Source organism: Gadus chalcogrammus, chromosome 20, assembly GCF_026213295.1.
Source record: "Gadus chalcogrammus isolate NIFS_2021 chromosome 20, NIFS_Gcha_1.0, whole genome shotgun sequence".
Lineage (NCBI taxonomy): Eukaryota > Metazoa > Chordata > Actinopteri > Gadiformes > Gadidae > Gadus > Gadus chalcogrammus.
Genome location: NC_079431.1, coordinates 19,740,193 through 19,762,561, shown reverse-complemented (window position 1 = coordinate 19,762,561; position 22,369 = coordinate 19,740,193). Strand labels below are relative to the sequence as shown.

At 44.7% G+C, this 22,369-nt stretch overlaps 2 protein-coding genes across 2 annotated transcripts; one reads left to right on the top strand and one right to left on the bottom strand.

The window, feature by feature from the left end:
- Nucleotides 1-111: 111 nt before the first annotated feature.
- c20h2orf76 (chromosome 20 C2orf76 homolog) lies at nucleotides 112-10,660 on the bottom strand. The gene is made up of 5 exons (XM_056579665.1): nucleotides 10,348-10,660; nucleotides 9,841-9,891; nucleotides 2,282-2,319; nucleotides 903-984; nucleotides 112-411 (listed from the first exon to the last, which is right to left on the bottom strand). The coding sequence occupies exons 1-5, from the start codon at nucleotides 10,475-10,477 to the stop codon at nucleotides 335-337; spliced, it is 378 nt and encodes a 125-aa protein (XP_056435640.1). The 5' UTR covers nucleotides 10,478-10,660; the 3' UTR covers nucleotides 112-334.
- Nucleotides 10,661-12,876: 2,216 nt separating this feature from the next.
- Nucleotides 12,877-21,158, top strand: dbi (diazepam binding inhibitor (GABA receptor modulator, acyl-CoA binding protein)). The gene is made up of 4 exons (XM_056579889.1): nucleotides 12,877-13,038; nucleotides 16,736-16,853; nucleotides 19,861-19,923; nucleotides 20,768-21,158. The coding sequence occupies exons 1-4, from the start codon at nucleotides 13,024-13,026 to the stop codon at nucleotides 20,851-20,853; spliced, it is 282 nt and encodes a 93-aa protein (XP_056435864.1). The 5' UTR covers nucleotides 12,877-13,023; the 3' UTR covers nucleotides 20,854-21,158.
- The last annotated feature ends 1,211 nt before the right edge of the window (nucleotides 21,159-22,369 follow it).

Below are 22,369 nucleotides of genomic sequence, written 5' to 3'. Positions count from 1 at the left end.
TGTAATCAAAAAAGTAATGCAGCAATCATAGTATACTACTTATTGAAAAGCTGTGATATTTAGGAGCCTTCTGCTGCATTTCCTGACTACGAAAGCATCGATCAAACTTAATACTCAACACAGGTGAACCTTTATTTTAAACAAATAAACCGTCCACACATCTTCAAAACACTAAATGGTGCCCAAAATGAAACCTTTCTGGTCTCTATTTGAAGGTTTATCTCGAAAGCTGCAGCATCAGTCCGTGTAGCGTGTTCCATTGAGCTTGTTGGTACGTTTCACACATTTTTCAGTGCAGCACGCTGTACGTTTCCCTGTTTGGCATGTGCTGTCATCACCACACAGTCTCAGGATTGGCCTTAAAAAGGCCATAGTCTTTTCCACTGAAGAAAGCCATCTCCGTTTCATTAGCTGTAACAACACAACGGTATAAACTTACAACTGAAATCAACTCCATAGGTACAACGGAAAAATATCGTAATGTATGATATTTATATATGAATGAAAATAATGTGACATATGAAACATTTACTATCAATGGATGCTGGCTGCACTACCGTTATATCACTGACTATAACAACAGGTGTCTGCACATCCTGATGTTATCTCGCTTCGACCGACTTCACACTCGGCGGGTGATTGAAGTGCAGCGAGAACTTGTTTGGATGAGTGGTTCTCGAGGAAACGGCAACAACTGGCCCATACCGAAGAGGTATTGCACCCAGGAAAGTGCTGTATCGTTGAATGCTGCGAGCAGCAGTGAAAGGCTAAGCCGTCGGCTGGTTCCCAAAAGGAGGGTTTTGAACGGGCTGCACTATTAGTAATAAATTTGTGAATTGTTATACATGAGGTGGTGATAAATAAAGACAACGTTGAGGTATTGGCCAGTATGTCCTCCTCACCTACTCCAGCAGCTGCCAGAGTCAGTCCTGGACGAAGGATGAGTGTATCGTCGTCCTCCAAGCTCATCACCAACTCGTTGGTCTGGAAGTACAATATTCCTTTATTCCTTTTGCATTGGTTTGTTTCTTTCAAATTGTGGAGTCTCATTTTTCACGTAGGAATTATTATATTCTTGTATAGCAGATTTATTTTGCTTAAAAATGAGATAATTTTGCTACAAAAGAAAAGTGCTGACTAATTATAAATTATTTAATTTGTTCTTTCACTGGCATTTGGTTGGTATTTACGCCACAGTATGGGTCTCTGTTCCCGAATCCCTCCAGGGCAACACCCCCTTTAGCCCCTCTACTATGGCCCCTGGTACACCCTCTCCCTGGCCCCTCTACCGTGGCCCCTGGTACACCCTGGCCCTGGCCCCCCCTCTCCCTGGCCCACCCTCTCCCTGGCCCCTCTACTGTGGCCTAGGGGTGGAGAAAATAATCGATTCTTCGATGCATCGCGATTCTCTCTAGAACGATTCCGTCTCGAAGCAGATAAATTAATAATCTGATAAAAAAAACAAAAACTTTTAATTTGCTGTTCGCCAGAGGGATAATTTTAGTAATTTTAAAATTATTTAATTAATCTTCAGTGTGTATTGGCCAATCTGATTTGTCTTGACACGATTGCGATTCAGCCTACGCATAGCATGCGTGCAAACTCACAGCCAGACACAAGAACTCCTTCTAATTCAAGAGCAGCTTTTTCTTTAATGACATAGAAAATAAAGATTAAAAAGAAAAGAAAACTGAAGCCTATTTTTTACATGCATCCATATTGTGTTGTAATGCAACCTGCATTGATTATTGCATTGTTCATAGATAGTCATATTTGTGAAAAAAGGTTTTTCTCTAATAAAATATTAGATAAGTTAATTAATACATCTGTTGATGTCTTTAATGATCATCACAAAATTAGGAAGTGATTAGCAAACTCAGATGTATATATATCTTTTTGAAAATCACGCATGGAAATGTAGTACATTTCCATTCGTGATTTAAAAAAATAAAATAAAATAAATATATATGCAACCATTTTTTATGTACATTGTACATTAAATCGTTTTAGAATCGAATCGTTTACCTCATAATCGGAATCGAATCATTAGGTGCCAAGCGATTCCCACCCCTACTGTTGCCCCTGGTACACCCTCTCCCTAGCCCCTCTACTGTGGCACCTGGTACACCCTCTCCCTGGTCCCTGGTTTACCCTCTCCCTGGTCCCTGGTACACCCTCTCCCTGGTCCCTCGTACACCCTATCCCTGGTCCCTGGTACACCCTCTCCCTGGTACACCCTCTCCCTTGCCCCTAGAACACCCTCTCCTGCAGAGCCCTATACCTTGGCTCCATGCGCTTGGTGAATGATCTTCAGTGTGTCTAGAAATGCAGCAAGAAAGGAACAAAGGTGTGTTAGGTCCAAAACATAAGATACAAGAAATGTTTCCACCGTCATTATATTTATATATGATGTTTTTGATATAGCATTTTCAAAAACATTTATTTTTGAAGTAGCTTTTGTGCAGCTGAAATTGAATGGCCAATAATTGAACATGATACTTAATAGACCAATTTCACAGAGGTGATCATAGGACAAACACAGGTGTCGCTCATAACACTAATTATGGTTCCCTGCATAAAGTAGCAGGATGTGGAATACGTTGTCCCATCTGCTATGACTTGTAGAACGCCCTCACCAAGCCGGCAAACTTTGACAGAATCAAACATGCATTCATTCATATTCCAAGTGCAATGTTAACTCTAGAGACTGACCTCAGGTTCACTCAGTTATTTCACTCTGTTACAGTATTGTTTTACCAGAATAATCTGTTATATAGACGGTTAGATGTCTCTAACTATTCAACCGTGAAGAACGACTTTTCCAAGACCAACACAAAGTGTCCTGTCCACCAGAAGAACCAACACTCAATAATAATGAACTGTCCACGAGAAGGACCAACACTCAATAATAACGGTGTCCTGTCCACTGGCTGTGGAACTGTGACAGTACAGAGTCCCCTAGCTCAGTTGGCTTGGGAATTGGTGAAGGTACGGGCTGGTTGGTGTTTTGCCAAACTATGCTCCCTAGTCCCCATCAAATCGTGACGGTGCTACCTAGTGTTCAGCGCATGCCGACAATATTGATCTGTGGTGTAATATTGGTGTAAATTACACATAGTGTACCCCTGAAATCTCCAATAAAAACGTTATAATACAATATCAAAATATGCTCCCCATATTCTTACAGTGTACATGAAGTGAGTATTGGTGTAAAATAATGTGAAAGATTCTGTAGTGGCAGGTAGGTAGGTATGATTCGATAGGCTCTGTTCTGCCAATGAATGCTCCCTTGTCTATTGAATCAAGCTACCCTATCAAGAAATGCTGCCTTATGTGTTTGGTAGCGTTTTTGATCTGTAGACCAATTGCCTCTATCAAATGATGCTCCCACTACAGAATCACATTATTTTATACAACTACCCACCCAATGTACACTGCAAGAATATGGGGAGTATATTTTGATGCTGTATTATAATGTCTTCATTGAAGATTTCAGGGGTACAGTGTGTGCATTTTACACCACGGATTAGTAGATGGCAGAACACGGGTGATAGATGGCAGAACACAGATGTTCTCCATTTGTAGAATATATCAGTTATAAGATGTGATTTATTGACATCACCATTGATCAGCATTGACTACAGATATATCGCAGAGTTACGTATGTAACTCCGGTTCTATGAATCCTGGATGACTGCCAGAGGCGGTGCATTAAGCACTGGATTTATCCGTCTTGCGCATGCGCAGTTCGAGTACCTATACCAACAAGATCACATGTGACCCTCATGACACCGGATGGGCTATGTAGCCCGGTGTCGACAGAGGATCTGTTCCCAGAATCTTCTCACGAACCACGAGACCTCTGAGTGACCTGTAACTCTGGCGGTCATCCAGGATTCATAGAACCGGAGTTACATACGTAACTCTACGTTCTATTTCGTCCTTACTGACCGCCAGAGGCGGTGCATTAAGCACTGGATGGCCAATACCAACAACGTCACGAAGAATCAAAGCGCTCACCCTACTGACCAGAGACAGCAGAGCTTGGCCTCAGAACCATGCCCATTGGATGGGGAGTGGCAACGTTGACCCGGTAGAACCTGGAGAATGTGCTAGGCGACGCTCATGACGCCGCGGCACAGATGGTCCCCAGGGGCACCTCTCTCAGGGCAGCCCATGATGTTGAGACGCTCCTGGTTGAGTGACACCTCACCCTGGATGGCGGGGGGCGGCCACTGGCCCCGTAGGCGTGCGTTATGGTCTCCACAATCCAGTGGGACAGCCTCTGCTTAGTTAAAGCACGACCCCTGTTAGGGCCACCATGGCAAACAAAAAGCTGCTCCGACTGGCGAATACCGACGGTAGCAGAAATATAAGCCGTAAGGGCCCACACCGGGCACAGCAGCTCAGACCCACCCACCCCAGATGGGGGGTTAAAGTGTGCTAACTGGATGGGCTGGTTAAGGTGATTGCGAGGAAGCACCTTTGGCAGGAACGCAACATTCGGCCATAGAGTGACACCCGAGCCATCAGAGTTCCACCTCAGGCATGTATCACTCACTGATAGGGCATGCAACTCCCCGACCCGCTTGGCAGAAGTTATGGCGAGTAAAAAGGCAGCCTTCATGGACAGCCACTTCAACCCCCCTTGACCCAAAGCCTCGAAGGGAGGCGATGACAAGGCTTCCAGCACCAGCGGCAGGTCCCATGCTGGAGACTAGGGCTGAACGATTTCAGGAAAAGATTGCATTGAGATTTTTCTGGCAGATATTGCGATTTCAAGCTTCAGTGCAATATTCATTATGTACAGTAATAGTTACAAACATGACATCATACCATTAAAACATTACATGCCATTACTCTAATGTAAGAATGAAAACTAAAGTTAAGAATTTATTTTTATTTATTTATTAAGAAACATAAATGTAAACTGAAGTCCTTGACCAATTGCAGTTGTTACAAATGAACTAAAAGAGCCATCTTTGACTGTCTTAACTTAGAAAAGTACTACTACTTTTTAAGACAGTCAAAGATGGCTCTTTTAGTTAATTCGTGCATTAGAGTATAACAACAAAGGGAGAGACGTCGGAGAACCCAACGCAGTCTATTCATAATATTGTAATGACCACGGAAGAGGCAGTGAATGAAGTATTGAATAGACAGATTTATTAGATTGGCCTACCTAATAAACCGTTGGAACACACAAGACCGGAAACGTAGCAACTCCGGTAAACAAACCCCGAGAAGACCAATCCCTATGAGAGCTCCCCGCGCTACGGCCGTCCGGCGGTGCACAGAGCTTTTGGCCGTGATATTATATATACAAATATTATATTACGATTATATAGAGCTCCGGGAGTCGCAAACGGCAACATTCACTTTCTCCTCCATGCTGCAGTTCACCCCGGACTGAACTGCACTGAGTTTGACGGTTGAACGCTGATTGGCTGTTACGTTACACATGTGACTCAGTGGCCACGCTGTTGAACGCATGTTAACCATTGCAACGCCGGTAAACAAACCCCTCGAAGAGAGCTCCCAGCCCTACGGCCATCCGGAGGCTCACTCAGCTTTTGGCCATGATATTATATATAAAATTATTATTCGCATCTCTACGTTGACGCGTGAATGCACAGTAAAACCGAAAAAAACGTGTGTTTGGCGATCCCGAGATCGCGTTGTCTGAAATTGTGATTTCGATCAGAAAACGATAAATCGTTCAGCCCTACTGGAGACCTCATGGCTGTAGGGGAACGCAGCCTCAAAGCCCCTCTAAGAAAGAGGGACACTAACCTGTGGCATCCTACCGTGGCGCTGTCAACCCTATCGTGTAGGGAGGAGATAGCAGCGACATAGACCCTCAAGGTAGAGTGCGACCGGCCACTATCCAGGAGGAACGGCAGAAATTCCAGCACGGTGGTCACAGCGCAGTGCACTGGATCCACGGCCCTAGCTGCACTCCATTTGTTTCTGTACTGCAACCTGGTCCACGGTGCCCTGGCACTCATGACAGTACCCCTGACAGCCGCAGTGCACTCCCTCAGCAGTGGGTTGGGCCCTGCATTGGCCAAGCCCAGAGCTGTAGGCGAGAGGGGTCGGGATGCCAGACCCCCTGACCCCCCAGCTGGGACAGGAGATCCCTCCTGTCGGGGAGGCGCCATGGCGAGCTGCAGCAGAGCCTGAGCAGCAGTGGATACCAGAGCTTCCCCGGCCAAAAGGGGGCCACCAGAAGGAGCCGGTGGCCCTGCAAAAGGACCCTCTGGAGTGTCGGTAGAACCAGAGGCAATGGTTGGGTACGCATAGAGAGGCCTGTCCGGCCAATCGTGCGCCAGCGCGTCCTGCCCTAAAGGGCTGGACGCTTCTGCCCAGGAGAACCAGAGGGGGCAATGCGCCGACTCCTCCGAGGCAAAGAGGTCCACCTCTGCCCTGCCGAAGAGGCCCCACATTGACTCCACCACCTCGGGGTGAAGCTGCCATTCCCCCGGTGGAGGCTTCCGTCGGGAGAGGAAGTCTGCCGCCCGATTCTGGGCCCCCGGCAAATAGACTGCCCGCAGGCTGGCCAGACGGGGAGAAGCCCAAGTCAACAGGCTTTGGGATACCCGGAGAAGCCGTGCCGACCTGGTGCCCCCCTGGTGGTTCACCTGGGAAACCGTGGCCATGTTGTCCGACCAGACCAGGACATGCCGGCCTGTCAAATGGGGCAGAAAGCTGGCCAGTGCCAGCTGCACAGCCCGGAGTTCCAGCACATTGATGTGTTGTGCAACATCCCGGCCAGACCACCGTCCCTGCGCAGTCCTGCCCTGCCACACTGCGCCCCATCCCGAGAGGCGTCGGTTGTCACCAATTCCCGGCGTCCCGGAATTGCGCCCATGGGCACGCCTGCCTCCAGATACGCTCTCTCTCTCTCTCTCTCGATGGAGCCAGAGAGACGAAACACTGCAGGGTGACCTTGACCCTCCTCTGCCTGTGCCACTTGGCTGCAGGCAGAGGAGGCTGTTCAGCCACATTTGGAGTGGAGGATGTCGTTCACTTGTCGAGGTAAAAGGTAGGCCTTCATGGCGCCCGAGTCCAGGACCAACCCCAGATAGGTAACCGTTGGGAAGGGTCCAGGCAACTCTTCGATCGGTTCACGAAAGTTATCAGCGGGCTGCTGGGCGGGCCGCCGAGACCTACGGAGGCCCTCATCTCGCACTGGGTAAGAGCGTGGCTGGGAGCGGCCCAGGGGGGCAGCCGGGGGGGCTCTAGGCCTGCCAGGAGCGGACACACTCCGACAGCTGCAGGTTGGTTTGCCTAGCTTGGGCAGCTCGCTCCAGCGTCTCCAGGGCAGCTGATCCAAACAGCTCCCCCGGTACCACTGGCACGGCTCTGAGGGCCTTCCTGCATGCCTCCGTCAGGGGCGACTGAGCCAACCAAACCTGGCGGCGAGTCTGGACCAGGGTGGACATAACACGCCCCAATTCCCTGGACATGAGGGCAAAGGCCTGTAGGGACACATCGCTCAGGTCCTGCGTAGACGGCTCAATTGCAGCTTGTTGCAGCGAAGTCGAGAGCGCCAGCATTAGGTGGGAGAGGGAGTTGCCAATCCGCCCCATACGCGCTGCTGCGTCGTAGGCCTTCGAGAGCAGGTCGTCTGTGACCCTGCACTAGGGCCGAGGACACCTGGCATCCAGCCGCAAAGCCTGATCTGGGGTTAAAATGAGGGAGGCAATGGCGGGCTTAACGGGTGGCATGCGACCCAGCCCATACTGCGCTGGATGAGGGACAGGGGAGAGCCTTGGCATCCTTCCAGCAGACGTGTAGCTCCTTTAAGTACTCCTCCGAAGGAGGGACAGAGAAAGGGGCTGTGGCAGGGCTGCACCCGAAAAAGGCGCTAGGCTGAGCCAAGTCTGCCTGAGGAGCATCGAACCCCAGGCGAGCCAGGGCCATACGGATGACGCCCCCCATGGGGTTACCCTCTGTGCTGTGCCCAGAGCTCTGAGCAGAGGAGAGGGAGGCCTCCCCAAAAGTGTTCGAGGCTTCCGCCCCCGTGACACCCTCACTGAAGAGATTAGCTGATGCCGCCAGCGACAGGACATCGTCCGTGCTCGGCACATCCCCCAAGGAAGGGTCAGGCTGGATGCCAGCCACCGCGCCACCCGCCCCAGGTTGCAGGGTCAGGAGGAGTTCCTGTATCCTCACCATGTCGGACGACAAGCGATTCACCTTGGATGCTAGCTCGTCCCTAGCGCTTTTCCTGGGGGGGGGGCACTGCTCTACCCCGACGCCAAGAACAGCCGGGCTGAGCCGAAGGAAGTGGCGCCATTGATGGAAGGTCGACGGCTGTCGGATGTTCCACCGCTGCGAGCCTAACCAGCCTGAGTGCCAAGGGCATGAAGCCGCAGTTCATACAGGCCCTCTCGGTAAGGCCCTCCCTCAAATGCTCGAAGCCGAGGCAAGAGGGGCAGCGATCATGGCCATCGTCAGGCTCAAGGAGGGCCACACAGGCGCCACACACCTGAGCCATCAGCAGAACACTGGGAGAGGGAGCACTGCTTTCACCAGTAAGCTACTAACTCGAAAAGAGAACAACACAGTGTTACTGGGAGAGGACGCGAGAGCGCAGTCTTCGCCAGCAAGTGACTGAAAAGAAATACACAAGTGTTACAGGGAGAGGGCGCGAGGGCGCTTCCTTCACCGGTAAGTGACTGAAAATAAATACACAGTGTTACAGGGAGAGGACGCGAGGGCGCTTCCTTCACCGGTAAGTGACTGAAAATAAATACACAGTGTTACAGGGAGAGGACGCGAGAATGCTGCATTCACCGGTAAGTGACTGAAAAGAAATCCCCAACAGTGTTCGAGGGAGAGGGCGCGAGAGCGCTGCCTTCACCGGTAAGTGACCGAAAGAAATCCCCAACAGTTTTACAGGGAGAGGACGCGAGAACGCTGCCTTCACCGGTAAGTGACCGAAAGAAATACGCAAAAGTGTTACAGGGAGAGGACGCGAGAACGCTGCCTTCACCGGTAAGTGACTGAACGAAATATATATATTTTTTTAACAAAAGTGTTACTAAACAAAACTTGGAAGCTTCTACTCAAGGGAAGCCCTTTCCGCGCTGGACAGACAAACAGCCCCTGGAGGACTTTTTTTTCAAGAAAGTGTTACCAAACAAATGTGAACTGGTAACCCAGAACACAGCCGAGCTGTTTCTATCAGGGAAGCTATCAAGTAGCAGCTACAAACGCTGGAAGGGAGCGGACACGCTGCCTCACCCACAAGGTAGGTTAGCGCTGTACAGTGTAGCCAGTAGTGAAAATAATCACAGCAGTGTTGCCGGGAGAGGACGCGAGAGCGCTGCCTTCACCGGTGAGTGACTGAACGAAATATATATATTTTTTTAACAAAAGTGTTACTAAACAAAACTTGGACGCTTCTACTCAAGGGAAGCCCTTTCCGCGCTGGACAGACAAACAGCCCCTGGAGGTCGAGTTCACCCGTTGCTCCGACCCTTGGTCGCGAGGCTGCACAGTCTGGAGCACGATCCTTACAAAAAAGCGAATACGCTATCCGCAAGTGGTACTACTACATGCGTCTTTGCGAGAAGATGAAAGGAACAGATCCTCTGTCGACACCGGGCTATATAGCCCATCCGGTGTCACGAGACCTTGTTGGTATAGGTACTCCAACTGCGCATGCGCGAGAAGGATAAATCCAGTGCTTAATGCACCGCCTCTGGTGGTCAGTAAGGATGAAATAGAACCAGATAGTTACATGACACATTGCACATATTACTATTCATTCTAATATTGAATTTACTTGCAGTAACATGAGTGACTGCATGTTATTCAAGATAAACTCACCATATCCAAACTTCTTAAAGGGAGGTGGGAGACCTGCTCTGGTGGCCACATCTGGGGGAAGACACAGTTAGTGACATTTATGGATTTGATATTCGATACTTCAGACTTATATTTGAGCGTACATTCACTCTGTGCAGGAGCCAATTCCATTGTTTTCATTCTTGCCACTTCAGGGTAAGTTGTCCTTAAAAGTAAAGGATTTGAGGCCTTAGGGGTGGTTTGGGCTGGAAAAGCAGTCTTTAGACCTTGCTTGTCTTGCATATCTTGCACGTCTTGACCCGTCTTATGTTTTAATTTAACAATAATCTTTACTTTGAATACGTGTTTGAATGAGGATCGAATCGGACTCATACATAAATTAAGACACATTCTCTTGAATCTCATCTGGACATTCTGTTTTTTTGCAAGACATCGCGTCTACTAAAGTATAAACCCGCCCAAGATGGATCTACACAAGAAGAACAATGGACATCGTAGTCACGTATATACAATGGAGCACACACTCACCTGTTCGGACATAGTTGATGAAGTCCTCTACGTTCTGCTCTAGATCGACTCCACGGAACACCACAGGTTTGAAGTTCCTGTGCTCAAAGGACCTCACCAACCGCACGGTCACCACCACTTCACCGGCCATAATGTTTGAACTCAAATGTAGACTTTTTCCTTATGATAAATTGCCTGCCTAACTGTATAATGTTCAGACCAGGCTTTTTCATATCACATTCGCTAAATGTTTGACGGTGTCGGTGTGACGTCGCTGCATGTTTTCTTCTTCCTCTTCTTCTTGGGGTTTTACGGCGGTTGACATCCACAACTTGGTGCATTACCGCCCTCTTCTGATCCAGTTAATGAATCAAAACAAAAATATCCAAACACTCACTCATTCACACCTTCTTTCTACTCTATATCCTATCATATAACCCTGTTTCTCTCAAAAAGCCAAACAATACTTTTATACAATTCCTCTTCATTAATCTTAAAATATTTTCCAAAGTATACTCCTGCATACCCAATTCTCTCAATTGATTTTTCATACTTTCCCTCTCCATCCCATAACCACTACAGTTCATTAAAACATGTTCCACTGTCTCCTCTACCTGGCACCCCTCACATAATCCAGTGGGGTGTTTTCCTATCAAATTCATTGTTTTATTTAGTGCACTGTGCCCCAACCCAGAGCCCCTTATCAAAGCTGCATGTTTTCGTTCAGCTTCCGGTGTTTTAACAGACCAGAGCAGTCGACCACAGTGTTGCCAGATTGGGCTAGATTTCCCTCCACATCTGGCAACCTGGCAACACGGGTCGCCCTCCGAGTCAGACCTGACGTGTAGAGCACCGAGACACACGTCTCTGTAGTGTAGACATGCCTTAAACTAAATATAAACTAGGCTACGCATTGGATATTTTAGCAAAATGTATTTCAAAAAATATATTCTAATCAAATATAAAATGATCTAAATTCCATTATTATGATTAATTGTATTTATTTGAGTTTAGTTTAGATATTTATTTCATATTGGGCCTTGCAAAAAAAAACGATGCAAATTAGCCATGGGATGTAACAAGCTCTCTGATCCGCTGCGTGGACCATAATAAAGTCTGCCGCCGGTCAGTGTTTTAACTCTGACCGCACGGCATAGCCGTGCGTGTGCGCGTGTCGGCTCATTAGCATATTTACCGTAGCGGCCCGTACCGTAGCAGCAACCCTCTCCCAAGTGGCCAAATTGGCCTGGCCTGGCCAGACTTGCCACACTCACACTGGCAGATTTGAGCACGGTTAGGTGTGAAAACGGCCACGGCAATGGCCAGATGGCCTAGTATGAGTGCACCACCAAGAAGATAAGTTATATGCCAGCCGCATTTAAACAGTGTTTAGGCAGGTGCGGCTCTCTAGCCAATCAGAGAGCTTGTTACATCCCATGGCTAATTTGGGGTCCAAGCCAACAGGTTGATCCCTATTGTTTTTGTAAGGATTATTAGGGGTCCAAGCCAACAGGTTGGATCCCTATTGTTTTTGTAGTGTTTTTTTTTTATACTTCCCGCCTTGAAAGTGGGACCACAGCCCAAACCGTAAATGATGCACACACGCCAATTGCATGACTAGATCCAGGTCCGACACCGCTACTCAGATAACAAAATCCAGACACGCCGGTCCCTAGGTGGCGCTATACCAAGGAATACGCGTTTGGGGCTATAACTCCCACACCGAATAAGTGTATAAGTCCAAAACGTTATACACACAGATTCACTGGAGTCTGCTGCATCTTTTGGCATAGGCCACGCCCATTTGCGTCTATAATTATTATTTTTTATTATACTTCCTTCCCTAAAACTGCATGGGCCCACAGCCCAAACCGTAAATGGTGCGGACACGCCAATTGCATGACTAGATTCAGGTCCGTGAGGTCTACGCAGACGACAAAATCCAGACTCGCCGGTCACTAGGTGGCGCTATACCAAGGAAAATCTTCGCCAGAAGGGGGCGCCATAAACGAGGGAATATGTTCTGAAAACGCGTTTGTGAAACAAGTTATTTATTTATCTTTTTAAACTGCATTTTCAAATATATTTTTCAATTGCATCATTTATTTATGAATTCATTAATGAATTTTTAAATAATGTACTCATTGACTGTTTTAAGTTGTTTTTGTAAATCCCATTTTAATTTTAGCTACTTATTGATGGATTAATATTTCATTTGTAAATAATTTTTGTTATTCCTCTTTTTATTGCCCATTAAAATATCAAATAATGATTTTCTATTTCTTTATAACTATTTCCGTGACACTTGTGGTCCTCCATAGGTATGGACTTATATGTCTGAATAAAGATAGATGGATAAAAACGTTATTAATTCATTTAATTTTTTTAATAATATAACATACAAAGAATATATAAGAGATATTCCCATGGCGGTTGGCCCACTACCCCTTGCCCCAGTACCCCTTGCCCCCATCCCAGTTTCCAAACCAAGGGATTTGATTGGTTTCTGCTCTCACTTATCCGCCAATGGGCCGCGTGAGCCTTCAAGGAAACATCATTGTCAGCCAATTTCCGCGTTCCCATTCCCAGGTTCTTCAAACCGAGCTGATAAAGGTTGCAGAAAGTAGTGCGTTATTTCACAACAGTGGTCTGCCTTTGTAGTAGAAAGTGATCTTCCTCATTTCAAACGGTTCTGCAATGGCTGATATCAAGGTGTGTATCATTTTAATATTACGAATATTAATAGAAACTGTTAGTATTTATTTCCAGCACACTGCTTACGTTATGTAGTCCGGCGTTGATCCGAACCAGGCCGTGACGGCCTGTCCGCCGCGTCCTCTCCGCCACCTCAGGCAGTCACGGTCCGGAGCGATCAGGTTTCCCGGGTGTCCCTGTCTCTCCACTCGTAGGGGTTGATTAGTAACGTTCAACTTTGGATCAGCCTGGTGTCATCCCGGAATGAGTTGACTTAATCATTTCAAGAGGCTGGCACATTTCAGTGCGGGGTTTCCTTCTGACATCAGGCATCGTTTGGTGTGGAGGACTTTGTACCCTGGTGTAAGGGTCCTCCTTTTGTATTCCTTAGTGTTATTACGGGCCAACTGCACAGTGTGCGGGCCCACTATTGTAATGTCAGTGCATTTATTAATATTCCTCCAAAAAACACATACCCAGCCAAAACCTCTCCGTCGATTTGTATGCAACGGTCCACTCCTGGGTAACTTCCGACTGCAATAGAATAGTTACACTGATCGGCCCAATGGTGACGTTATAATCTTCTGAACTGCTAACTTTGAACATGCTTATCTCCTGACCCACTAAACCTCCATTCGAGGAAACTTTGCACACACATGTATCCCCTCATGATGAACCTATTACTTCCGCCTGGAAAGCGGTTGTAAAAATCACTAAACAGTAAAAACCACAAGGATTCTAGGTTGTTTTACTCAATAAAAATCATTTCTAAGATACCATCTATGGACCAATGTTTTCCATCTATCTCGTAAGTCCGCCCCTTCCGGGAGACCCCCATGGGACCTCTGGGCTAGGAAAATTAGAATGGTTTCAATGGAGAGAAAGTAATTATTTTCTGGTCCCAGTCTTTATATGCCCTGGATTACACAAATGTTGTTTGTGGATTTAAGTTATAATTTTTCATGCAAAGAAAACAAAAAAAACTCCCACAGTCCAAAACGTTATACACACATATTCACTGGAGTCTGCTGCATCTTTTGGCATAGGCCACGCCCATTTGCGTCTTTAATTATTATTTTTATTATACTTCCTTCCCTAAAACTGGGCCCTTAGCCCAAACCATAAATGGTGCGGACACGCCAATTGCATGACTAGATTCAGGTGCGTGAGGTCTACGCAGACGACAAAATCCAGACACGCCGGATTTTCAAGTTGAAATAGCCTACGTCTATTTGAATGAGGCCGTGGTAATCAAATGGGTGTGGCTAGTGACTTAAGGAATAGAGCTCGTAAGTCCGCCCCTTCCGGGAGACCCCCATGGGACCTCTGGGCTAGGAAAATTAGAATGGTTTCAGGAGAGAAAGTAATTATTTTCTGGTCCCAGTCTTTATATGCCCTGGATTACACATATGTTGTTTGTGGATTTAAGTTATAATTTTTCATGCAAAGAAAACAAAAAAAACTCCCACAGTCCAAAACGTTATACACACAGATTCACTGGAGTCTGCTGCATCTTTTGGCATAGGCCACGCCCATTTGCATCTATAATTATTATTTTTTATTATACTTCCTTCCCTAAAACTGGGCCCACAGCCCAAACCGTAAATGGTGCGGACACACCAATTGCATGACTAGATTCAGGTCTGTGAGGTCTACGCAGACGACAAAATCCAGACACGCCGGATTTTCAAGTTGAAATAGCCTACGTTTATTTGAATGAGGCCGTGGTAATCAAATGGGTGTGGCTAGTGACTTAAGGAATAGAGCTCGTAAGTCCGCCCCTTCCGGGAGACCCCCATGGGACCTCTGGGCTAGGAAAATTAGAATGGTTTCAATGGAGAGAAAGTAATTATTTTCTGGTCCCAGTCTTTATATGCCCTGGATTGCACATATGTTGTTTGTGGATTTAAGTTATATTTTTTCATGCAAAGAAAACAAAAAAACTTTGCGAAGAAGTTTGATAATGTTAGGTTTTGTGTGAGGCCGTTTTGTGAACTACAGCCTCTCGCTGCTTTCGACGCAAATGATATACGTCACCACCACTCTATTACAGACATGGTGACCTCTCTGCTCCACTTCACCGCTTTTTTCCAAGGGGAGGATAACAGCATCGAAAGAGGTGAAAACCATTGTAAGTCAGGGCATGTGTAGATTTTCAGTTAAATGCCGATGCGGAGATTGTAGTCTTTCTCATTGTGTTTTTTTTCTACAGCCTTTAACTGCACAATAAATTATCAAACTCTACGTGAAAAATTATTATTTGGACCCACACAAAACATATGTGTATTCCGAGGCATTTAATGACTGGTATCAGAAAATAATACATTTCTTTCCCATTCTAATTTTCCTCGACCAGAGGTCCGATGAGGGGTCTACCAGAAGGGGCGTATTTACGAGCTCTATAGTACCTAGACAGTGTTAAATTTGGAGCGGGACTAATTAGGGACTGTTGGGATGAAACTTTGTAGACAATCTTTTTTCCTCATGATGAACAGATGTTCCTAAGGAGCCAATAACTTGTAACCACATGGCCCAGGATGGCCAACTGTACCTACCTTTAGGTGGCTGTTCTTTAGGCGGGGCAATGATCACCAAACCTGATGTACTTAAAGAAATATAGGGCAAGATAACCTAAAGGTACCTAAAGCCACACAGTTAATAGGTAGGCCCATAGGGAAGAAGCATTGCTCATGCATGTCCATGTGGTGCGGTGGTAGAGGGGGGATACATGACCCTAGGGTTGGGACATTTCAGACATCTGAAATGCATGTTTCCACTGTTTGTCTTAAAGACAAGTTTGATGATGATTTTGAGATGTTTACGTCCAGTAAACCTGCCTAAATGGCATACCTATAAAATTTTACTATATTTACCAAGCTTCTTCGTATTGCCTACAAGTATGGAAGACTCCTCCTTCAAATATAGCCTGATCTTTGAGGGGGTTTAGTGATGGTTAACCTGTGTGCATGGATGGTTCACTGCACAACATGTGTGCTGCAACTATATCTATGTTGGATGTTTGAGATTTGCAACGTCCTTTAGCTCAGTTAAGTGTAAAAATGAAAATCTTTATCAAAGACATCTTACGTATTATTCAGTCATGGTACAGTCGACGGAGAAACATAAGTATGTTTGACACTTTGACACATTAATAGTGACCTATTAATGACGAGATTTCAATAAAGAAGGAAAGTTATACAATGTAGGCAAAGATAGTTCTTCCTCTTCTTGATACTTGATTGCCACCGTTTAATTTGAATTCTGCTCCTTTGTCTTTTCACTTCCTCTCTGCCCTAGTTGGCACGTGGTGGTACCGACCAACCACAAGCTGAGGGGCTTCTGGTTTGCCAAAGACTCTGAGCTAATCACTAGCCTCTTTGTGCGGTTGTGAAATCCGTCAGAGGTACTCTATTGCAGCTTTTCTGCACCAAGTACTGGAAACACATAGGGACATTCCGGCCACCTCAGGTGGCCTTGTCGCGATGGAATTAACTAGCTTGTAGTCCAAGACCAAATGGGTCTTACTATAACCAATGTAACACACACACACACACCTCCTAACCCGATGTCTGCAGCCTTATCTGTAGGTTTCCCTAAGATGCTGAACCCCTACCTGCTCCATGATGACATCTGAGTTCACTGTACGCTGCTCTGGAGGATCTGTAAATATTAGTACATTAATAAAGTTGGTCTGTTTTCCTCACTGTTGCTTCAGGCTCAGTTTGATGCCGCTGCCGCCGAGGTGAAGCAGCTGAAGAGCAAACCAGAAGATGCAGAGATGCTGAAGATCTACGCCCTCTTCAAGCAGGCCTCCATGGGGGACAACAGCACGGGTATAAACATGCACGCACGCAAACAGTACAATGTTTGTTTGTAGTGGTCCGTAACCAACTATTTGTTTTTTTGAATATTCAGGATTCAAGATAATTTATTGTCATTTCAGCCATATACACATTATACAGTGAAATGAAATAGCGTTTCCCAAGAACATAAGGTGCAACATAGAGCGACAATAATAACATCATCAACAACAACAACCACATGCTACATACAACTGCAAACCAGTAAAGTGACTGTGTGGAATTTGTAGTGCGGGAATATACATATAAATATGACTGTGTCTGAGTAGTGCGGGAATATAAATATGAATATAATAAATATGAATATAAAACAATAGTGCAATAGTGCATAAACCAAGGATATGCAGCAATAGTTTAGTCTAGAGATGCACCGATTGCAAAATTCTTGGCCGATACCGATTTCCGGTTTTTAAGGAGGTCTGACCTGCCAAAACCGTTTTTTCCGATACCGATTTTCTAAGAAATAATTATAATCATATAATATGTTGATAGGTTTTCAATGTAGTGAGTCCCCGGGACCCACAGGTGGCGAGTTGGGTGGGTCCCTGAGAAATTCAATGGGTCCCGACTCCCCAGTTTAAAAAATGTGTTTCTTTTTTATTATTATTCTATTTCTTAAATGAAATTAATAGTGTTAAACTCAATACATGAAATTGTCATCTGAAAAGCGCAGCCATTTGTATGTGGTGAGCCACTGCTTCAGAAAAGTTCGCTTTTTTTGGGAGGAACATGTAGAAGGTTGAGGCACTTCTTCTGCAGTGGGCTCATCAGGCTCAGTAGAGGGGGAGGCAGAAGTAGGGCAATGTTGAGGTACTCTCTCGAGGCTGATCAGAGTCAGGGAGGAGTGCAGAGGTAGTGGGGACAGAAAATGCAGCTGCAATAGTTTGCTGACCTGCAATAGGTTTAATCTTTTTCTTTGGTGGTATTTTTGCGTTCTCTCTTCTCTGCCTGTTTCTCGAGAAAAACGATCTCGTTGGAAGCGCGATGTACGCGCAGGCGCCGTTTGGGCATAACTATATGGCGGCTGCCGTTCAATATAGTTTTCATCACCACCACCGGATTATGTTTCATTTATTTCATTACAGCACGTCCCCTAAACGTTACAACATAATCGACACGAATGAGCACAGCATCGAGCAGTGGAAACGTGGGTTTATTTACTATGAAGTTCGTATTTTTAATTGTTGAAATGAAATCAGCGGTGACGAGCTAGTTGTTTTGGTAGCGGCTAAATTAGCATGTCGCGATACTTTGTACAGGGGATCACGTCTGCGCCGAGTAGATGCGCAGAGGGTTGAAACAGCGCTTGTCCGGACTGCTCACAAGAAGGTTTCTTTGGCCAGTTACTGTGATTAAACACGAGTTGTTTAATGTTCACAATGTATCGTTTTTCATGGGGAAAATTAGATGCGTCCCCGGGACGCATGGATAGTGAGTTTAGTGCGTCCTTTCAGATTTTAATGCGTCAGGGACGCAGGACGCGTACCTAGCAACATGATCCCCCACGGCTTATTTTTGACTTGCAAGCATTACAAACAGCGTGTTTTGGGTCGTCCTGGCACACAGTGAAATAAGTCCAAATCAGCGACATGTTTTCTTCCTGCGCTCTGGGCGCCTTGAGCTGTTACGCACCGCGCATGCGGGTGAGTTTGATCGGCCGAAAACCGGAAATTACGACAGTGACCGGCAGGTCACCGATTGTGGCCGATTGGATACAAAACCGGCTTTTTTAATCGGCGGCCGGTTGATCGGTGCATCTCTAGTTTAGTCCAATGGTATTAAAAGCCTAGTCCAGGGCTATTCAACCTCCTTAACAAGTGGGCCGAAAAGGAAAACCACTGGGTGTTCATGGGCCACACCGAGTAAAACTACGTGAATGAATCGCTACAAATAAATTGTACTTAAAGTAGTGTTAACTTAATATATATAGTGCTATTACATGGAATAAACTTGTCAGACGCATTCCTTCCTTCTTCACTTTTAATCGTATCATTATAAAAGATTTTGTTCTCACATATTTTGGACACGTATTTAGAATTCACCAAATTGTTTGAATCATCACAAAACAGAACTACTGTACATATGAGACATTTTGAGCCAGTGAGTCAGTGAGAAAGATTGCACTGCCTTGTTTGCCTAGTTGTTTGCCTAGTTTGGCTCATCCTGAGACACTCATGCAGCTTCTTATAGGTCATGGAGCACCGTGCCCTTGTTCTGATGGCATTCATATGAGAAAAGCTAGACTCACACGTATCGGTTGAGCTAAAAATGGTCAGAATAAGGAATGCCAGTTCCTGATTGTGGGGTACTGATACTGGCTAGTATCACCGGCTACACACAGAAACCTGTTTGCATGCAACTATGTTTCTCCTTTATTTTATTTATTTTTTGCATGCAACCACTTGCGGGCCAGAAAAAAATTAAGAGGTGCCGCATTTGGCCCACGGGCCGCTAGTTGAATAGGCCTGGCCTAGTATAACAGTAAGATATTTTGTTCTCAAATATATTTTTTATTATTTCCATTCATGTGATTATTTAGATAGATAGATAGTACAAAAACATTGTTTCATAATTCAACTTGGCATGCTTTTACATTTGGAGTGTTCAGTTGATCTCGATCTAATCTAGATTCAGATTACTATCAGCATAAGGCTTGAATGAATACAGCGGTCTTTGTGTATGCATTTCATGGTTTCCTGTTGGAAATGTTTTGGTGCTTCATGTCTGCTTTTGACACCTCGCTACGAAGAAAATAAATGAAGAAAAAATAAATTTCCAGGTGGTTCCCATGAAAATGTCTATATCCGGTCAATGCTGCATCTCTGGGTGCAGATTTCAGTCCAAGCAGCACAATGGAATAATCTCCAGGAACAAACCTTGTGTTGCTGGTTACCCCAAAACGGGGTGGTCTGTTCGCTGCCTGGACAGAACACAATTATTTTATCTGGTAAATGTATCCATACACATTTTGTCTCTCCAGCTTTCCCCGGCATGTTTGACTTCACTGGAAAAGCCAAGTGGAACGCGTGGGATGCAGAGAAAGGTAAACGTTTGGTCCATTTGTCAGCGTGTTTGTGTATTTGTTTGGTGTGTGAGTTTAACCTTGTTCAGATATGGTAGCTGCTTCCTTCGAATAAGTTTCTAATCAGAATTGATTGGCTAAGTCCCGCCCTCCTCATGCTCACTCCAGACCATCGAAACGGAAACAGTTGAATGGGAGTCAACTGAACTAGATTGAAAAATATTGGATATGATCTGATTCCCAATGAAATGGTCCTGGCAGGGTTTGTCTAATGGCATTTTAATCAATAAAAAATGTCATGGGTCAACTTTCTACGTACAGAAAATGTAAGGACTGAAAAGACTTAGGCTAGTTATATATATTTCTACAACAAATAACACATGTCTTGTTTTTCAAAAGTATATTTTATTAAGACCAATCTTGAAATTCTGATCTGAAATCAATTTCTTTATGTATTTATTTTAAATAATATATTTACCTGTGTGTGTGTCTGTGTGTGTGTGTGTGTATATGTATGTATGTATGTGTATATATATATATATATATATATATATAATTTTTATTTATTTTTTTTTATTTTTTTATTTTTTTAAGGAATACAAATTTAAGGTAAACATTGCAACAGATTCAAAATAATAATTAAAAAAAAAATCCCCCGAAAACAAACAAAAAAAGCCCAAGGCCATGACGCAACACATAAATTAAGGCAGAATAAAAAATATAATTGAAATTTGTGCAACATTAACGACTCCATTTCCTGTTTCAGGAAGTATATTCAACAGAAATACGAATTTTACAATTTTACCTTTGGACTATGTCTTGTCAAACGGCTGAGTAGTTAATTAATCCTGGTTGTTTTTAACAGGAAAGAGCCAGGATGACGCAATGACTGAATACATCGCTAAGGTGGAGGAACTGAAGACCAAGTATGGAATCAAAAGTGAAGCATGAGCACAGATCGACTGGACTAATCTAGCTAGGTGATCTACACTCCTCAAAATGCCTTAAACCCTGAAGGAGGAGGTCCCTCTGCCAGTGGACTACTGCACTGCATGTGAGTGCCAAAAGGACCAACAGAAGTCTTGTAGAGATTTTGAGGAGGTAGAGAGAATAACAGATTAGGCTACTAGACTGAATCAGTTCTGACATCAAGTAACTGCATATCGTATCGAAATGACTTTTGCTTCTTGATGAAGGACCACCTGTAATAATATAAAGGCAGACTTCTTAACCAAAAGTTTCACTTGTTTTTGTGTTTGTGTACTTTTATTCTAAACGGGAACTGCAAAACATACCAGGACTGTGTTTGTGTAGGGAATTGACAAATGTTTGTGTTTCTTTCTGCTCTGGGGATTTGCATATAGTCTACACGATTTCAGTTTCTTCAACGGTTTGGCAGGTGGCCACAGCCGTCACATAACACTCGGTAAAGGTTAAGCATCCAAAAAGTAAAGTGGTTTCAATCTAGTTTAAATTTTCTTTAGTTGATATAAAGAACATTGTAGGCCTCTTATTTATTCCAAACTGTTCCATTTCTTCAGGTTGTTAGTAGGAAACACTTTCTCATCAAGTGAATTATCATCAAAACATTAATACAATTTATTAGACAATCAAAAAGAAGGAAGTGACAAAACACATTTGTTGAGCAACATGGTTTAGGTGATTAAATTCACTGAGGTGGCCAAGTGAAGCAGTGATTTTAAGTGAAGGCGAAGAATGCTCACCAAGCTGAGATATACAATTCTACTCAAACAACATTATTTAATGAGTACCAATGTACAGGCCTATCTGTAAAATAGATGGCACAATATAAATTGGTCTAATACAATAAATAAGGCAAAACTTTAACATCTGATTAAAAAAATAATTGACATCGTGGTACTTTGAAGATGTAGTTATAAATATTTGACTTGATGACTTGATAACTCTATTAGACACCCAAGGGTGTTTATGTACACCAGTTTCAATGCTTGTATGTTTTACACTTCTGTTAATGCATATATACACTTGGTTGAGTATTATATCAGCGAATACAAACATCACCATCCTTTTATTTGTTCCTGAACTGGGAGTAGCCACACATTGATCATGTGTGAAATATGTTCCCCTTTTATATCATGTGTATTCCCTCCCTCAGTGGGTGTATTTGTCAACAGTTCTTAAACCACCTTAAAATGTTCTAGTTCACCTGGATTTATGGATGAATTCTCCATAGAGCACATTTGCGAAGATCCACATCAAGACTGAGACACAACACAGATCTCCACAGAGCTGCCTGCATTTATACTGTCCCCCGAGTTAACATGTGGGCTCCACAAGGGGGCAGTAGAGCGTTTCCAACTGAAACTAGGTTGATAAGGCAATACAGCATGTGAAAAACATTGAAACAAGGAAAAGAAAATCATAACCATCTGAGATACTAAAGGTCAGCAAGCATCAGAAGGTGTGTGCCCAGGTCTCATTTCTC

Excerpts from the sequence above, each read along its gene's own strand:
- c20h2orf76 (XM_056579665.1), bottom strand. The coding sequence starts at position 10,477 with ATGGCCGGTGAAGTGGTGGTGACCGTGCGGTTGGTGAGGTCCTTTGAG. Across the intron at positions 9,892-10,347 it reads CATCAACTATGTCCGAACAG|ATGTGGCCACCAGAGCAGGT; the intron begins GTGAGTGTGTGC and ends GTCTTCCCCCAG. Across the intron at positions 2,320-9,840 it reads CTTTAAGAAGTTTGGATATG|ACACACTGAAGATCATTCAC; the intron begins GTGAGTTTATCT and ends CTGCATTTCTAG.
- dbi (XM_056579889.1), top strand. Across the intron at positions 16,854-19,860 it reads CATGGGGGACAACAGCACGG|CTTTCCCCGGCATGTTTGAC; the intron begins GTATAAACATGC and ends TTGTCTCTCCAG. Across the intron at positions 19,924-20,767 it reads CGCGTGGGATGCAGAGAAAG|GAAAGAGCCAGGATGACGCA; the intron begins GTAAACGTTTGG and ends TGTTTTTAACAG.